Below are 15,544 nucleotides of genomic sequence, written 5' to 3' on the forward strand. Positions count from 1 at the left end.
TATCATCATCATAACCACAATCATTATTTATACTTCACAGTTCTTTTTTCTTTAAATTATTTACTAAACACAAACTCAACTTTAGAAATTGCATTTACTTACTCGTATTTGTCGTCTTCAACTTCTTCCTCGACTTTTTCGACTACAGCTTCTTCGTCTGGCAGGACATCAAGTATTGATTTCAAATCCTTGTACAAATCTTTGAATCTTGGTCGTTGTGAAGGTATTTTATTGAAGCACTTGAATGCCGTCTGCCAAATTTCATGACCATGTTTTTCTTCTGCCTCTGAAAGCATCTTTGGTTCTTCGAGTCTCAAACCTTCAAATGTTTTCTGCATGATTTCTTGGTTTCCAACGGAAGAGTATGGTGTTGCGGCGTCACTGAAGATTTCCCATAGGGTGACACCATATGACCAGATATCTGAAGTAGTCGAGAACTTGAAATGGAATTCGCCTGGTTGAGCAATTTCGGGTGGTGTCCACTTCTTTGGGTATTTCGGTTCAGCAGTGCTACTCTCGTAGTTACCCGAAGCTGTTTGTCTTGATAGACCCAAATCGCCCACACGAGTGATATATTGTCCTCCAACATCATTCAAATACAACAAATTACGTGCAGCCAAATCTCTGTGGACCACTTTAAGTGACGCAAGATAGGACATCCCAGTGGCTACATCAACACACATTTTTACACGTTGTTTGTATGTCACCGCCTTTGGAGTTTTATGCAACAGATCATCGACAGATCCATTACACAAATCTAACACCATGAATATGGAATCGTCACTTTTAAAGAGCCCATACATCGTAATCAAATTTGGATGCTTCATCATCTGTGTGACTGACGCCTCTTTCTCTAATTCTGCTATTTTGGCGGGGTCGTCGGACATCTTCTGAATCTCTTTCATCGCAACTGCAGTGGTTCCAAGCCATGTGCCTTTGTACACCATACCGAATGATCCGTGCCCAATCATTTGTTGCGTTTCACATCCAGTTAAGTACTTAAATTCACCATGCAATTTCATTGTAGTCGAATGTGATGAATTGTCCCTTGCAATAGCATCAACTAATTGCCGAGCAAACCCTGGCTTAAACCCAGCTTTATCTAACTCATACCTTCCTACTCTACATAACTCTTCCTTTGTTTTGTAACCCGCCTCAAAGAGTTGTTTGAGTAAGCACGTCAACTTATTGTCGGCAAGGAAAGAATACAACGAAGACTCGACTCTAACTTTAGACTCTATTTTTACTTCATCTTCAGAAACAGCCTTCATGTCCTCAAACTTGAAACTTGACGAACTCACAGAGCAGATGAGCATTCTGTGAGTGGTGTTAATACCACCAATACTCACCATAAAAGAGTTCTTGTTGTTCAATGAAAACGCCAAGACTGCATTTCCCCAAGTCTTTTCTTTCAGCAAATCACTGTCTGGAGTGTACGAGAAGATACACATTTGGTTATTCATCTTCTTTGCCATATGAATGTCATTGATGGTTTCTTCTCCTTTGTTTCCTCCAACAGAAACAGCAAAATCCTCATTTTTGAAATAAGCAAAGCGGAGTTCGTTCTTTGGTATCTCAAGTCGAGCAGTAGAAGCAACCCAAGACGACCCACCAATGTTATATCTCTTCATCAATTGTGTCTCTGCTTTACTTGTAAATCCACCAACCACATACATATCACCACCCGCTGTAAGGAATGAGCCATGTTTCTCTTGCATCAAGTCCGTCTCTTGTGCAGAGGACAAAGGGTTCAACAAGAGTCTTGGAATTTCAAGTCTGAAGAATTCTTTCGAGAAGACCTCAACATCTTTATCTCTCTTTGAACGAGTTCTTCCTCCGTATATGTATAACGAATCGCCAAACAAAACAGTTGAATGGAAGTACTTCTGGACTTTCTTCGGGAGTTTGAGGTGTGACAGTTTGTATGTAGTCACATCAAGAACGTCGATAGTGTCTATGATAGTCTCATACCGTAACCCGCCAACTATATAAATGTTCTTTTCATAATATGTTGCAGTGTGATAACTTCTTCCTAAACTCACGTTGGATTGGTCGGGGTTCTTTCTCTCCCATGTGAGTTTAGTGAAATCAAAGACATAAACAGTGTCGTTGTACTTCTTCTCTGCCTCTACCCACCCTCCAATGAGGTACATTTTGTTCTCTCCATAACAGAGAGTATGGCCATAAATTCCAATTGGAGGAGAGTTCGGGTCGTTTGGAGCTTCTATTACACACTTTATTGGGCTTGATGCCATCTTTTTGTTTTATTAAGTTCCATAGTTATAATATAATATAATAAAAGAGTAGTAAGCCTTATAATTTAGAGGTTTGACTTCCTTGGTCGCAGTTCATTCTTTTTGCACTGTGTGTATTTATTTTATTTTTATTTTGCTCTGTTTATTATACAGTTTAATTAAATAACCATTTATTATAGTTTTCGGTAGTATTCTATTTCAGACGATGCAATTCGTGTTGGGATGGAAAAACGTCCGATTTTTCAATTATTCATTTTAATGTACTTTTCAACACTCTCAAACGGTGTGTTATCATAAGAACACTTTTTTATTATTGTATACTATACTTGATTACTACTATTGAATATAGTTTATTTTTAATTATTATATAGTATTGTATTCAACTCAATTATCCCATATTCAATGTATTTCCAGACCCTTTGGGATGTTGATCCTTGAACTCGTCCCAGTCTCTTTTGTCCTTCAGAGACTCGTCCGTCTCTCTATCGGAATCTTCATCGGCCGATGTCTTTTCCGGGTTTGGGTCTTTTGGTGCCAATTCAGTCCTCATTTCCTCTTTGAAGTCTTCGTCTGTCATAAGTCGTCCGTACTTGAAACGTGGGTTAAAGACATTCTTCTGTATTTCAAGACGCTCTGGCTTATACACAAATTGGTCGACGACTGATTGTTGTTTTGTTTGTTGACCAAACGCGGGTTGTTCGATAGGAGCGCCTTGTTTAGGAATAGTGAACGTTTTAAAGTCTGTTCGACTCTTCTCCGCAAGGAGGTCGTCTCTCCTTTTTGTCTCTTCGAACGTCCCATTTTTCTTCATCTTTTCAACTTCCTTCAACATATCAAATTCTTTCTGTTGGTAGTTGTAGTTATCCAATGACTCCAATATCGCAACGCGGAAGTATACTGTAAAGAACTCCCTCTCCTCCTCTTCGTCGGCAAACCCTGCCTTTCTTTTTTTCTCCAAAATCTCGAGTTTGTTCTTCGCGTCTTTGCTCTCTCGGTATCGCGAAACGCGTTGCGTCCTTGCATTCTCCGAACTCAGTTGAACGTTATTCACCAAGTCGTCCACAACACTCTTCTTCACAAACAAAAGGCGCGACATCTCGTTCAAAAATCCAATGTAATATTTTTGTGACATTTCAATCGCCTTGACTCTGTTGTCTCGAAACTTTCCGTACAACTGCGCGATAATATAATCAAGTACTAAGTACCCAATCGCAGAAGTTGATATATCGTCGAATTCCTCATTCTTTGATATTGGGTTTGTCTTCGCTTGTTTTGCTTTGTATGTATCACACACTTTCAGTGCGTCGAATACTTCTTCGTCGGAATTGCAATTCTCGGGAAGTTCAAAAACTTTGAACGGAACTGCCCAGCGGTCTTCTGACATGAATGCTTTTTCCAGTTAAAGAGGTGAACTTAATTAGACTAGAATAGAGTTAATTATTTATATGTGGAAATTGATATAAGAGCAATTTCAAATCTTGTAATCTCGTTTTTTAAACTATATTTATAGTTTCATTTATCAACAATTATAATTTCTTATTTTTTAATTAATATTCTATTGAAAACTATTAAATGATACTAGAGTCATTGAAGTTTTTGAAACTAATTCAATATTAGTGATTTGTTATTAAAAAAATAACTATAAAGTATTATAGAACTTGTAATTTTGAAATTTATAGATGGCAAAGGATTTAGACCAAATTCCAACATTCAAAGCAGTGGACACTGATGGTGAAATTACAATTGGTATTGACGAAGCGGGGCGTGGGCCTGTTGTTGGTCCAATGGTATACACTGCTTTTTTCACGACTGACGCAGACGAGGTCAGTGATATGGGTTTCTTATTTACTATTAACAAACTATAAAAAATACAATACAAACAACCATCTATTTATTATAATTGTATTATAAATATATTATGAAGTAACAGGAAGGATTTAAAGACTCGAAGGTACTTAACAAAGCTCAAAGGGAGTCTTTGTATTCAGACATCCACAACAGTCCATTTTGTGGGTATTCCAGTGAAGTATTAACTCCGTCAGACATTAACAAAAAGATGTGCCAACCACTTAAAATTTCTTTGAACGAAGTTGCATTCTCTGCTGTTCGGACTATCATCTCGCGGATTTTAAACATCACCCAGAGGGGAGTTAAAGGTGTCTTTGTTGACACTGTCGGGCCTCCAGCAAAGTACAAGGCAATGATCGCACATTCGTTTCCACAAATTGATCCGGAGTGTATCACTGTGTGTTCAAAAGCAGATGCCAAATACCCGGTAGTGAGTGGAGCAAGTATAGTAGCCAAAGTGACGCGCGATGTTTGTTTGGAGCGTTGGATATTCAAAGAGACGCACACAGAGGGGTTTAGTGGTTTTGGGTACCCAACCGATTTAGTTACTATCAATTGGATGAAAGAGTCGTACGACCCGGTCTTCGGCTATCCAAACTTCGTCAGATTTGGATGGGAGACGTCCAAAAGAATAGTTGAAAAGAAGTACCCGATACACACTCCTGTTCATTACAAAGAGTCTGGCGTCTGTCTCGGCAGAATACGGAGTAAATATTTAGCCAAGAAGTGTATCGGTGATGTCCCGGTGTGGTGATTCTAAGAGTCTCTTTTGTATAGTTCATTTATGATTATTTTATTATAATTTTATGGTAAACAGAATTTTCAAAATACTCAGTCAGATGATGATTTGTTCAAGAGAGTCTTTTCAACGATGTGGCAATCAACGGGCATAGGACTATTAATAGGTTTCAAGTCGACAAGGTTCGAATGGTCTGATGATGACGTGTCACTTTTTTCAACTGTATTTTCCTTTTCCACCAAAGCCAGAGTCTCTGTATGTTCTTGGTGAGCTTCATCTTTATGTTCTGTGTTCTTCAGAGTCTCTGCAATAGAAGTTTCTCCTTTAGCGAGTCTTGTAAGTTCGTCTGGGCAGCCTGATTGTTGGACTAAATTGTTGAAAATAGTTGTAGTGTTATTAATCAAATTGATTGGAGTGTCCATTTCCATCAAGTGGCCATCATCGAAGACCATTACTTTATTTGAGTCCATAATAGAATGAAGGCGGTGTGCTATAGTTAACACCGTGCATTGTGTGAAATTCTTTCTGACCATTTCTTGAATCATAATGTCCGTCTGGATATCAATAGATGCAGTCGCCTCGTCCATAATTAAGATCTTTGCACCTCTTAATAGCGCCCTTGCCATACATAACATCTGTCGCTCTCCCAATGAGAAGTTCTCACCATTCTCCGTGACTTGGTAGTCCAAGTCCTTTTCAAATTTGACTAATTGTAACACACGTTTCATCTCTTCATCACTTTTCATGTGTGTTGGGTCCAAGTTGTCTCTTATGTTACCAGAGAACATCGTAGCTTCTTGTGGCAATATACACATCCGACTTCGTAATATTTCAAGCGGAACTGTTGTGGTGTCTATTCCATCCACTTTAATACACCCACCGGCAGGTTCTTCAATTCTAAAAAGTCCAGCCATCATCGTAGATTTGCCAGAACCAGTTCGTCCAACCACACCAATCTTCTCTTTGTCATGAATGACAGCAGAGACTCCCTTCAGAACCAATGGAAGACCTTCTCTGTATTTGAACTGATAGTTGTCTAACTCGATTTTGCCTTGTACTGGCCAGTTGTCTGGTGGTATTGTGTACTTCGCCTTCTTCTCTTTAGTATCTTCAACTGGAGTATCTCGCAAGACCAACACTCGTTCAACAGACTGCATCACAATTTCGACTTCTAAGACGTTCTGTGAAAAGACTGTAATGAACCCCCCAAGTGTAGCTATGTTCATAAGAGCAACACCAGCAACACCAGAATCTATGCTGTCTTCCACTTTCATTATCACTATCCCAGTCACAGTGGCTACAGCTAAAATAATACCTAACCAGTCCAATCGTTGTGAATACCAACCTATTCTATTAATAACTTGTTATCTATTTATAAAGTACCAACAAACTTTTGGCCATTTGTAATGTGTAATAAGAAAGGGTATTGTTCTTCATCTTCTTAATTATGGCTTCTAAAAAGGTCGGAGCCCCACCATATGTCCTCACGGTCGAAAGACCAAGGAGAGTCTGATCAAAATGAATGAACATTGGCGATCGCGTTATACCTTCCAATCTCTGCATTTCAATGGACGACCTCACAAAATACTTATGGAAACACATGAAAGCGACCAAAATGAAAACCACCACAATAATGAGGTAATAGGAACACGTGCAAATGACTACAAATATCGCAATTAAGTCACAAGTCTGTCCGAAGAACTGTTCATATTGTTGTGGAAGTCTTGAATCGACAAATCTCAAGTCTCTTGAGAAGTAGTTCAACAGTCTTCCAAGTGGCGTGACATCGAAGAACGAAAGTAACGTCCCAAACAGATTCTTAACCATCATCTTATGTAATCCATTTGCACACAACAAGCCATAAAGTGAGATGCATACCATAGATATGAAGATTGAAAGGATACCAACACCTAATGCAATGTCACTTGCATAGAACCAATAAGTATCCCCTTGTGGGTGTTCCTCATCTATTTGATTCGTCCACCATGTAAGGAAAAGGTTATAACAGATACGAGTACCACACCTTAATATAAATGGAACTATTAAGAGGAAGAGCCAGAAGAAGCCACCAGCACTGAAGTATCTGAAATATGTACTCCATGCAACACCACCTACACTTCTTTTCTCTTCAATCACTTCAGTCGCTACAACATCTTGTGGGACCGTTTCCGTGTCTTCCTTCTTCTTATTTTCTTTCTTCTTTGTCACTGTCTTGACTATTTCAGCCGCAGAGATGTTGGAATTCCTCAACTCGTCTATTGTACCATTGAACGCTATTTTCTTGTCTTCGATGACAATGATTCGATCAGCTTTATCAATGAAATAAGTCTGATTGGTGACTATAATCCGTGTCTTGCCAGATAACAACCCTTCCATGGCATTCTCAAAGATGAAACTGCCAACTTGGAAGTCGACTGCACTTAATGGGTCATCAAACATAACAATATCCTTTGCGTTATATAAAGCCCGCGCTATGGATATCCTCTGTCGCTGTCCTCCTGACAAGTTGGACCCTCTCTCGGCAACTTCATATAAATCGCCCCCTCTTAAGATCTGTAAGTCACGATTTAAACAAGCACATGTGCACGCTTTATTGTATCGAGTGCGGTCAAATTTATCTAAAAAGATGATATTCTCTCTTACTGTGGTATTCATCATCCAAGCAGTTTGACTCGCATAAGTCAATTCCCCAGATACTTTGGTCTCCCCCTCTTTCAGCTCCAATTCTCCCAAAATCGACATTAATAAAGATGACTTCCCGGACCCTACACTGCCTAAAACACAGACTAATTCACCCTTTTTGATCTTCAAATTGTCACAGGAAAATGCAGTCTCCCCATTGGGAAACACGTAGCGGACATCTTTCATATCGACCGCATAATCAGTCTGAGTGGTGGTCGAACGGTCTTGTTTCTGCAATTCGGGAGTCAAAAAGAATTCCTCCATACGCCCAATGGACACCTTGAACATCGACACCGATGATATGAAATATCCAAAATTCATGAATGGGACTCTGATACAATTGAAGTAAGCTATACACGCAAAGACAGTGCCTACATCAAGTTTCTTTTTCAACAAAATGAGTACCAAGTAGAGTACAAAAGCCATTAAAGAAGTTAACTCAAGCATCATAGTCACCAACGACGCTCTTGCAGTGTTAGTCCCGACCATAGCGAAAAGCTCTTTATTTCGCAATTTGTGAAGTCGAGAATTTAACGGCTTTTCCCAAGCATTATATTTGATGAATTTGATGCTCCTAAGTATTTCACCTAAGAAATTGAGTCGATTGTCTGTGGCATGTTGTGTCAAGTTGAAGAAGAACCCAATGAACCTCCCAGATATCATATTGATAACTACAAAGAGTAGACAGACTCCTATTGGAATCAATGCCCAATATGTTATTAACACTAATAATATAATACACACAATGAGAAAGAGAAGAGGTGCAGTCCCCCCACTTATCACTAAAGGCAATTGCTCGACAAATAACATTGCATCGTTTGACATTAAATTCACTAACTTCCCCGTCTCTTCGATCGAAGCAGAATTCAGTTTTAAGGACTTTGCATAGATCATGGCAATCAACCCATTTCTGAGGCGAAGTGACAACACAAACATCCACTTGATTGACATCTGGAAACAAAAGGAGGTGATCACTTGAAGTGCAGCTATTCCAAGTAAATATAAGACACCCACATATGTCTTTGGGTTTTCTTCAGAAACCCACCGTGTCATGAATTGGATAAGTACTGGCATGATCAATGTCGACAACTGTGAGATGAACATTGCTAAAATACATAATAGTAATTGTTTCCACTCCATTCGGAATAAAGCTCGTAACAGTGATGGACTCTTCGGATGTTTCAACATCTCAGTCTCCCAACATTTCGTGAACTTCTCGTGTGTTTTCTCTATATTTAGAGTCGACGGAATTTGTCCAATTTCTTTCACATTCAAAGACCCTTTGCGACCTTTACTAATATACTTGGGAGCGCGTTGCATTAATAAAATCTGACAACAATTGGGATGCTTCTTGTAGATTGGTTCTATCTCTTCTTCTTTGTATCCTTCATCAACTTCTACCACTTGCATCTCGACTTCGCTTGGTGAAGGAGAAGTAGATGATGAGTGAGAAATCGCTGAGGGCACAGGAGATTCAGTTTGTATTTGCATTGATTGAATGAAGGAAACAAACACAGTCTTTATATTATTGAAAAAAAACAGAGTTTTCTACTCGAAGAGCTGGCTGCTTTTTTTTGTTCGTTCAAAATTTTGGCAATAAAAGTTGCTTGAGTTTCTATTAGGGACGATTTACACACTTTTAATGGATTGTATTGGGATAAAAAGTCGGAGCAATTAAAATAGAAAAAGTAATTACAATATTTTGTTTTCATTTTAAATTTAATTAATTTATTTTATTATTATTATTTGGAAAGCATTTCTAATTTTTGCCGTTGGATTCTGAAAAATAACATTGACTATTGAAAAATTATGCTTTTTGGTTATTAACACTTCATTATAGTAAATCGTTAATATTATTTACTAAAGTCATAAATTATAATCAAACAATAGAATAGTTATTAAATGATAATATTTACTTAATTTCAAACTTATAATAATTAAATAGTTTCATTATAAATATAATATTTATAATTAAATCAATAAGATAATTTTAATACAATTGAAAAAAGTTATTATTATATTAATTTGGTAAAATTATAATAAAATTTATTTATTTATACTTGAATTGAACAAACTTTAATTATATTAAAAACAAACTAAAAATTTAGAATTATAATAGTAGGAAGCCACAACAATACTAAAAAAATATGAACTATTTCAAATAATTGAATAATGACAAATGGTATAAAATTATTTGTTATTAAGTTCCAAATGAAAGATACAATAGGCACCAATATTTTAGTTGTTAATTTTATGTTTAAAAAATGGAAAATACTATATTTGATACTTTAAATCAACTAGATATATAAATATAATTTATTTGTTGTAATATTTTTGCTCATTTTTTAAAACTTTTGATAACTTTTTATGGTTAAATTTATACATCGAAAATCAATTTAACCATTTAATTTACTTTATAATTGTTTTTTCCAATAATACAATTTCCATAAAAAAAACTATACTTATAATCTATTTTGTTATTCTTTTTATAGTATTTGAGACAGTTTTTTAAAGTCAATTGTTTAGTAAAAAATAGAAATAAGTAGTAATAATAAAAAAATACTTTTGATTTAGAACAAACTTACTAAACTGGAAATTCAGTTTAACCAATAACAATGAGAAAATCGACATCAATGGCACCCGTTTCGACACCAGTTTGTGTTTTCATCCTCGGTGGTTTCTATGAACTTTGTTTTTTTTCAAATCGGTTTATTTTGAACTGATACATTTATTTATAAAAAAGAGCGCGTTTGACAAAAAGGTTTTGGCAAAAGAGATCGTTATGTCGCTTGATGAGATCAAAAAGGACGATCTGTTTCCTTCGCACATGTCGATGGATGATTTGTCCAACAAAGTGCTTCCAGTCAGTTTGTCTTTCCTTCCATTTTCCTGCCTTAAATACTAAAAGTGACAACTTGTGATTTTGATGTTTGGAATAACCGAACATTTGAAGCTATAAAAATTTGGAAACCCAATTAAAAATAGAAAGTTACAAACAGTCAACCAGGTGTATTCCCGACTCGTCGGTCTCACACACCAGTATGTCCTGATGGAGGATCCACAACTTGCAAACAATAAAGGGCGTTGGATCATACTCACAGAAAAGTGCATTAAGTACTTGAGACAGGTTATTGTCGCGTACTGTAAAGAGTACTGTGCAAGCGGACAGTCAAAAAGTGGAATTGACATCGCTCTGTTTCGACTAAACTATGTTATCTACCTCTTTTCAATTGTGGAGTCATCAATGAAGGTCCCACCACCCATCGAAGTGAAGGAAAATGACGAGAAAGACGGGCTTTCTTTCAAACGGTTTGATAAAATAATCGATTCCTTCAGCAGAGCGTTGAACTATCTTCAATCTTCAGACAAAAAGAAAGTGGTCAAGGCAGCGGACTTTTTTAAAAAAATTGACACGGATGTCTTTACTTACATCCCAAAGAAAAAGTCGGAAATGAAAGAAAAAGAAAAACCAATACGAGTGACCAATTCTTACATTAAAGAGCTTTTCAATTTCAGGGAGCTTTTGAAAGCACAACTTGAACTGACGTACCACAGAGACATCTCAAAGGACGAGGCTGGTGTGAATTACAACAACTTGCTTATTGAGGGATATTGTATAACGTTCCCATTCAAAAACAAACGACTTGTCTCCGCTGATGTCATCAGCGAGCTCTTTTTCTCGCTTTTTGATTGTCAGACGGACGAGCAATACAAGGCATACCCAAGCGATCCATCAGAGATCAGTCAGACCTTGATGAACCTGATCTTTTTCTGGTACCAGAACTATAATGAAGACTTCAGGTCAGTGTTTTGTGAAAACATAGTGAAGTGGATGAACAGGTACAGCGTTCTTGTTTTTGACCTCGAGTGCATCAACACTGCGGCTGCGACAAAAAAGATGGAAATGCAGAGCAATAAAGAGAAACAGAAAAAAGTGCAGGCAAAGAAAATACGACTTGCGTACATCAACGAAAACATCGTCGCAGATATATTGACTGAAATTGACGCGGAAATGCTATTTAATGTGCCATTCAGCTCGTATTTGGTCGATACAGAACAACTCAACAAGACGACGTCCGCATTCGAGAGAGGGAAGATGGACTTCGATGTCCGAATTGCGAAATATACCGCGTTTGTGAAGAAGATGATCGGTGTCGATGTGAACGAGGCGTACCAGTTCTTTACAACATTGTGCAACTCGTTGGTGTATCGGTGCCACAACTACTTTGCGGCATTCACGATTTACTCACAGCTCCAGAAAAACTTGGATGAGCAGAGCGAGACCGGGCCCAAGTTCAAGTTGTCTTCTCTTGAAAAGAACGTTTTGGACCAATACAACAACCTCAAAAAGAGTTTCCCTGAGTGTGCTAATCCTGGGAACAGCTCGAATTATGAAGTTGTCAAAAAACTTGGTGGTGCGTTTATTGCACACCCCGAGTTGATGAGGACTATTGGCACTGATCTGATGAAAAAAGCGCTCACCGTTTCGATGAAATACGAATTTGATGTTAACAGTGTCAATGGGTTGAACGCGTTTGCGGTTGTTTTTGAGGAAAGCCAGATCCATTACATGCAAGAGCCAAAGACAAGAGCCGAGTCACTGCGGCCAGTTCTCGGGTACGATCTGTTGCAGTACCTGGATGTTTTACCTGTCACTCCCGAGGATGAACAAAAACTCACTGCATACGACAAACCAACCAAAACAGCAACAAAGAGGTGCAAGCGGGCTGAGATCATCAGGCTCAGAAAAGAAGTGGCCAAACAGAATGCAGAAAAGCTCCTCGCCAAAACCCCCAAAATCAAATGATTTCTTCCATAGTTTTTTACACGTGCAACACGCCATTTTCGACGTGAACTCAAATTGTTAGAAAGCAAAGATAACGTTTTTTGCACAATAATCCACATTTTTCAGAAGTGGAATTGAGTGCTTCTAGCACTTAAAGTCTTTAACGTGTTAAACACCAAGAACAGGATCAAGAAAATAAACTATACCAACTGGTAAATATATTATAAAAAATAGGAAATCAAAAGCCCACAATTCTAGGGATACTATGTTCAAGATGGTCAAGAAATCAGGAAAAAGAAAAGAAGGAAAAAGGCATTACAAAACGGTGCAGTTAAATGAAAAAAAGCGGGAGAAGAGGTTGTAACTCCAAATAAATAATAAAAGAAGAAATGAAACCCTCAGGTTTAAAGAAAAAACGAATGGAAGCTTGAACTGTAAAGAGAGTCCTCAATGAGCACAAACACCGAACAGCCAGCCGTTGCAGTTGAGCACGACGTAAAGCCTGTTGCCGACAAGTTGAAGAAGGACAAGAAAAAAACGACGAAGAAGGAGCACAAGGAGAAAAAAGTGACGAAGCTAGTGTACGGCGCGTCGAACTACGAGCCCGAGGAAATCGTCCAAAAGGAAACTAGTGACGTTCAGATGCATAAAAAGCAGAAGAAAAGTGTCTCCTCAAAGCCGAAAATGGGACAACCACAACCACAAGTCCCAATACAGGAGATCACTTTGTCACACAACATTCTTTGTTTGTTTGACGAAGACAGTTTGGCGTCGGGATCATTTGTTCGAAGATATATGGACGACAACGGATTTGTGAGTGTTGTCATCCTTTCGAAAATGTTAGGGTTCCCACCAGAGAGCTTCCCACAAGCCGTAGAAGTGTGTAAACGATTTAATTCAAAAATTACAATGAGCGCCGACAATACCGCTGTTGGACTCGGAGAGAACTCAAATAACTACGCCTTGCCTTTGAGTGAACGTATTACTCATATTGACGACTCACAATCCACTCTTATGAAGCTCCAGGCAAAGACAAAAGAAAAGATTCTCAGGAATGCGGGTCACCAGGATTTCAAGAGGCAAATAGGGTCTCAAAAAGACTAATCGAGTCTAAAAAACGCTTTTGGGTTTCCTATTACTCTTTTTTATAGTTCTTTTATAGTTTTTTATGGTTCTTTTACTCTTTTTATAAGACACTATGGCACACTTGCGGGGAAAACTATTTTAAGAATGTGAAGAGAAACAGCAGGACAAAATCTTAAAAGACGGGAAGACCGAGAAGTAGGGTTTGATGGAACATTAAAACCAAATGGAGTGCGAGGACGTCAAAAGACTGATTGGTGGGCTTGTTGAGAACCCGACACAACTGTTTCCATCAGTGCAGAAGGACGTGCAAACGAAAATACGAGAGGCGATGAAATTCATATTGAAGTGTTTGTTGGAGTATTGAGGAGTTAAGGGTTTTTAATATATAAGAGAGAAAAGGAATAATTTTTAGACTATAATATTGAAGGTGTGATAATCGACGGCTTCACAGACGAACAAATTTACTACGAGATCAAGGAATTCAACGAGAAGGTGATGAAAGAAATTAAGAAATTCAGTGCAAGAGTAGAACCCGAATTACCGAATGTGAAAAGAGTTCCTGAGAGTGATAATAGTGAACAAAGCGAGTCACAAGAAAAGGTCAAAGACAATGAAGACTTGGGATATATGGACGAGGAGATTGATATTAATAAGATGAACGACGACCTTGACGATCTTGAAAATGTTATTGAAGAGAATGAAAAGAATCCACAAATGGAAGAAGACGACGAACATGAAGATGAAGACGACGATGAAGAGGACTTGATTAACCCATCACATCTGAGAGATGGCAAAGAAAAGAATGACTTTGAGAAACAAAAGGAACTGATTAAGAGCAAAATCACTAAATTAGAAGAGGAGAATTTGAAGAAAAAACACTGGTCGATGCTTGGAGAGGTTGCCGCGTATGACAGACCCGCAGACTCTTTGGTCGAGTTGGATATCGACTTCAAAAACACGAACCGCCCCCCTCCTCAAATGACTCAACAACAAACAGAAAGCTTGGAAGACATGATTAGAAGACGAATTAAAGAACAAACGTGGGACGACGTGATTCGAAAGAAACTTGTCGAAAAGAACGAGAAGGAGGAATTCGAAGTGGACCAAGAGAAGGATCAGATGGGTCTCGGAGAGTACTACGATAACAAATATCGCAAAGAGATCTTCGGCGATTTTGAGAAGGACAAAGAACTCGGAAAGGAGAAGAAAGAAGTGATGGAAGAGTTCAATAAAGTGATGAAACTCCTTGAGCAATTCACATCGAGTTATAAGATTTGATTGACTAATTATTAAAATGTTGTAGTTTCAAATATAATTTTTTTATAATAAAATAATAGTTTAAAGATGGTATTTTTGATTGAAAAAAAAGAAGATGAAAGACAATCACTTTGAAGGAGATTTGGTTAGGACTTGTTTGTTACTTGAAGTGGTCATGACTTGTATATGTATATATTAATACTCATGACTTTGAAAGTATTAATAATAAATACATTTTTATTGTATTTTTACTATTAAGAATCAATCGTTTTGGAAAGTAAAATAATGATGGTGGAGTGTATTATTTACAAGGTTTATGACTTCCATAACCAGAACAGAACAAGAAAAAAGTGTCTAAAGAAACAAAAACTAAATGTGGGTTTCCTCGGAAGTCAGGACAAAGTCAAAATGTCAAATTCCGTTCCGTATTAAAAACAGTAGGAAAATGTTTATTCTTGTCAGACATTTTGTTATTCAAAAAAAAACTACCAGTGAAGACTAATTTATCTAAGATATTAAATAACTATAATACAAGAGGTAATCGCTACCAAAACAAAAAATTCGAAAAAAATATTCCAAGAAAAATAAAGAGATAAAAAAAGACTCACACCAATGTTTGTAAAATAGTTTTGGCATAGGTTTGTTATTATTTCCTGAAATGAGGGCATATGAATAGCACAAGTCACACCAGTGTTAAAAAAAGTTAAGTGATTTGAAATTATTATTCTCGTCTTTTTTTCACCAAGAAGTACGAAAATTCCATTGGCAATTTTGTACATAAAAGTAGGATAGAAGACTAAAGTCTTATTTGCCGTTTTACTCATGAAAATAAGACTAAATTGAGCAGAAGAAAGTCACAGAGAAATCAATGCATCATCGTAGAAATAATTG

General features: G+C 37.4%; 7 protein-coding genes across 7 annotated transcripts; 4 read left to right on the forward strand and 3 right to left on the reverse strand.

Moving 5' to 3' along the window:
* Nucleotides 1-98: 98 nt before the first annotated feature.
* On the reverse strand, nucleotides 99-2,255 carry EIN_379720 (tyrosine protein kinase, putative; the record flags this gene model as incomplete). Its single annotated transcript, XM_004258808.1, has 1 exon — nucleotides 99-2,255. One exon carries the CDS (start codon nucleotides 2,253-2,255, stop codon nucleotides 99-101), a length of 2,157 nt encoding a protein of 718 aa, XP_004258856.1.
* A 388-nt stretch (nucleotides 2,256-2,643) lies between these two features.
* Nucleotides 2,644-3,639, reverse strand: EIN_379730 (hypothetical protein; the record flags this gene model as incomplete). Its single annotated transcript, XM_004258809.1, has 1 exon — nucleotides 2,644-3,639. The coding sequence occupies one exon, from the start codon at nucleotides 3,637-3,639 to the stop codon at nucleotides 2,644-2,646; it is 996 nt and encodes a 331-aa protein (XP_004258857.1).
* A 295-nt stretch (nucleotides 3,640-3,934) lies between these two features.
* On the forward strand, nucleotides 3,935-4,857 carry EIN_379740 (ribonuclease H2 subunit A, putative; the record flags this gene model as incomplete). Its single annotated transcript, XM_004258810.1, has 2 exons — nucleotides 3,935-4,091; nucleotides 4,190-4,857. The coding sequence occupies 2 exons, from the start codon at nucleotides 3,935-3,937 to the stop codon at nucleotides 4,855-4,857; spliced, it is 825 nt and encodes a 274-aa protein (XP_004258858.1).
* Nucleotides 4,858-4,934: 77 nt separating this feature from the next.
* EIN_379750 (canalicular multispecific organic anion transporter, putative) lies at nucleotides 4,935-9,015 on the reverse strand (the record flags this gene model as incomplete). Its single annotated transcript, XM_004258811.1, has 2 exons — nucleotides 4,935-6,187; nucleotides 6,234-9,015. 2 exons carry the CDS (start codon nucleotides 9,013-9,015, stop codon nucleotides 4,935-4,937), a joined length of 4,035 nt encoding a protein of 1,344 aa, XP_004258859.1.
* Nucleotides 9,016-10,573: 1,558 nt separating this feature from the next.
* EIN_379760 (hypothetical protein) lies at nucleotides 10,574-12,331 on the forward strand (the record flags this gene model as incomplete). Its single annotated transcript, XM_004258812.1, has 1 exon — nucleotides 10,574-12,331. One exon carries the CDS (start codon nucleotides 10,574-10,576, stop codon nucleotides 12,329-12,331), a length of 1,758 nt encoding a protein of 585 aa, XP_004258860.1.
* A 429-nt stretch (nucleotides 12,332-12,760) lies between these two features.
* Nucleotides 12,761-13,414, forward strand: EIN_379770 (hypothetical protein; the record flags this gene model as incomplete). Its single annotated transcript, XM_004258813.1, has 1 exon — nucleotides 12,761-13,414. One exon carries the CDS (start codon nucleotides 12,761-12,763, stop codon nucleotides 13,412-13,414), a length of 654 nt encoding a protein of 217 aa, XP_004258861.1.
* Nucleotides 13,415-13,619: 205 nt separating this feature from the next.
* Nucleotides 13,620-14,674, forward strand: EIN_379780 (U3 small nucleolar ribonucleoprotein mpp10, putative; the record flags this gene model as incomplete). Its single annotated transcript, XM_004258814.1, has 2 exons — nucleotides 13,620-13,743; nucleotides 13,809-14,674. The coding sequence occupies 2 exons, from the start codon at nucleotides 13,620-13,622 to the stop codon at nucleotides 14,672-14,674; spliced, it is 990 nt and encodes a 329-aa protein (XP_004258862.1).
* Nucleotides 14,675-15,544: the final 870 nt, after the last annotated feature.

The sequence above is a fragment of the Entamoeba invadens genome (assembly GCF_000330505.1).
Source record: "Entamoeba invadens IP1 unplaced genomic scaffold scaff_1105074725225, whole genome shotgun sequence".
Classification (NCBI taxonomy): Eukaryota; Evosea; order Mastigamoebida; family Endamoebidae; genus Entamoeba; species Entamoeba invadens.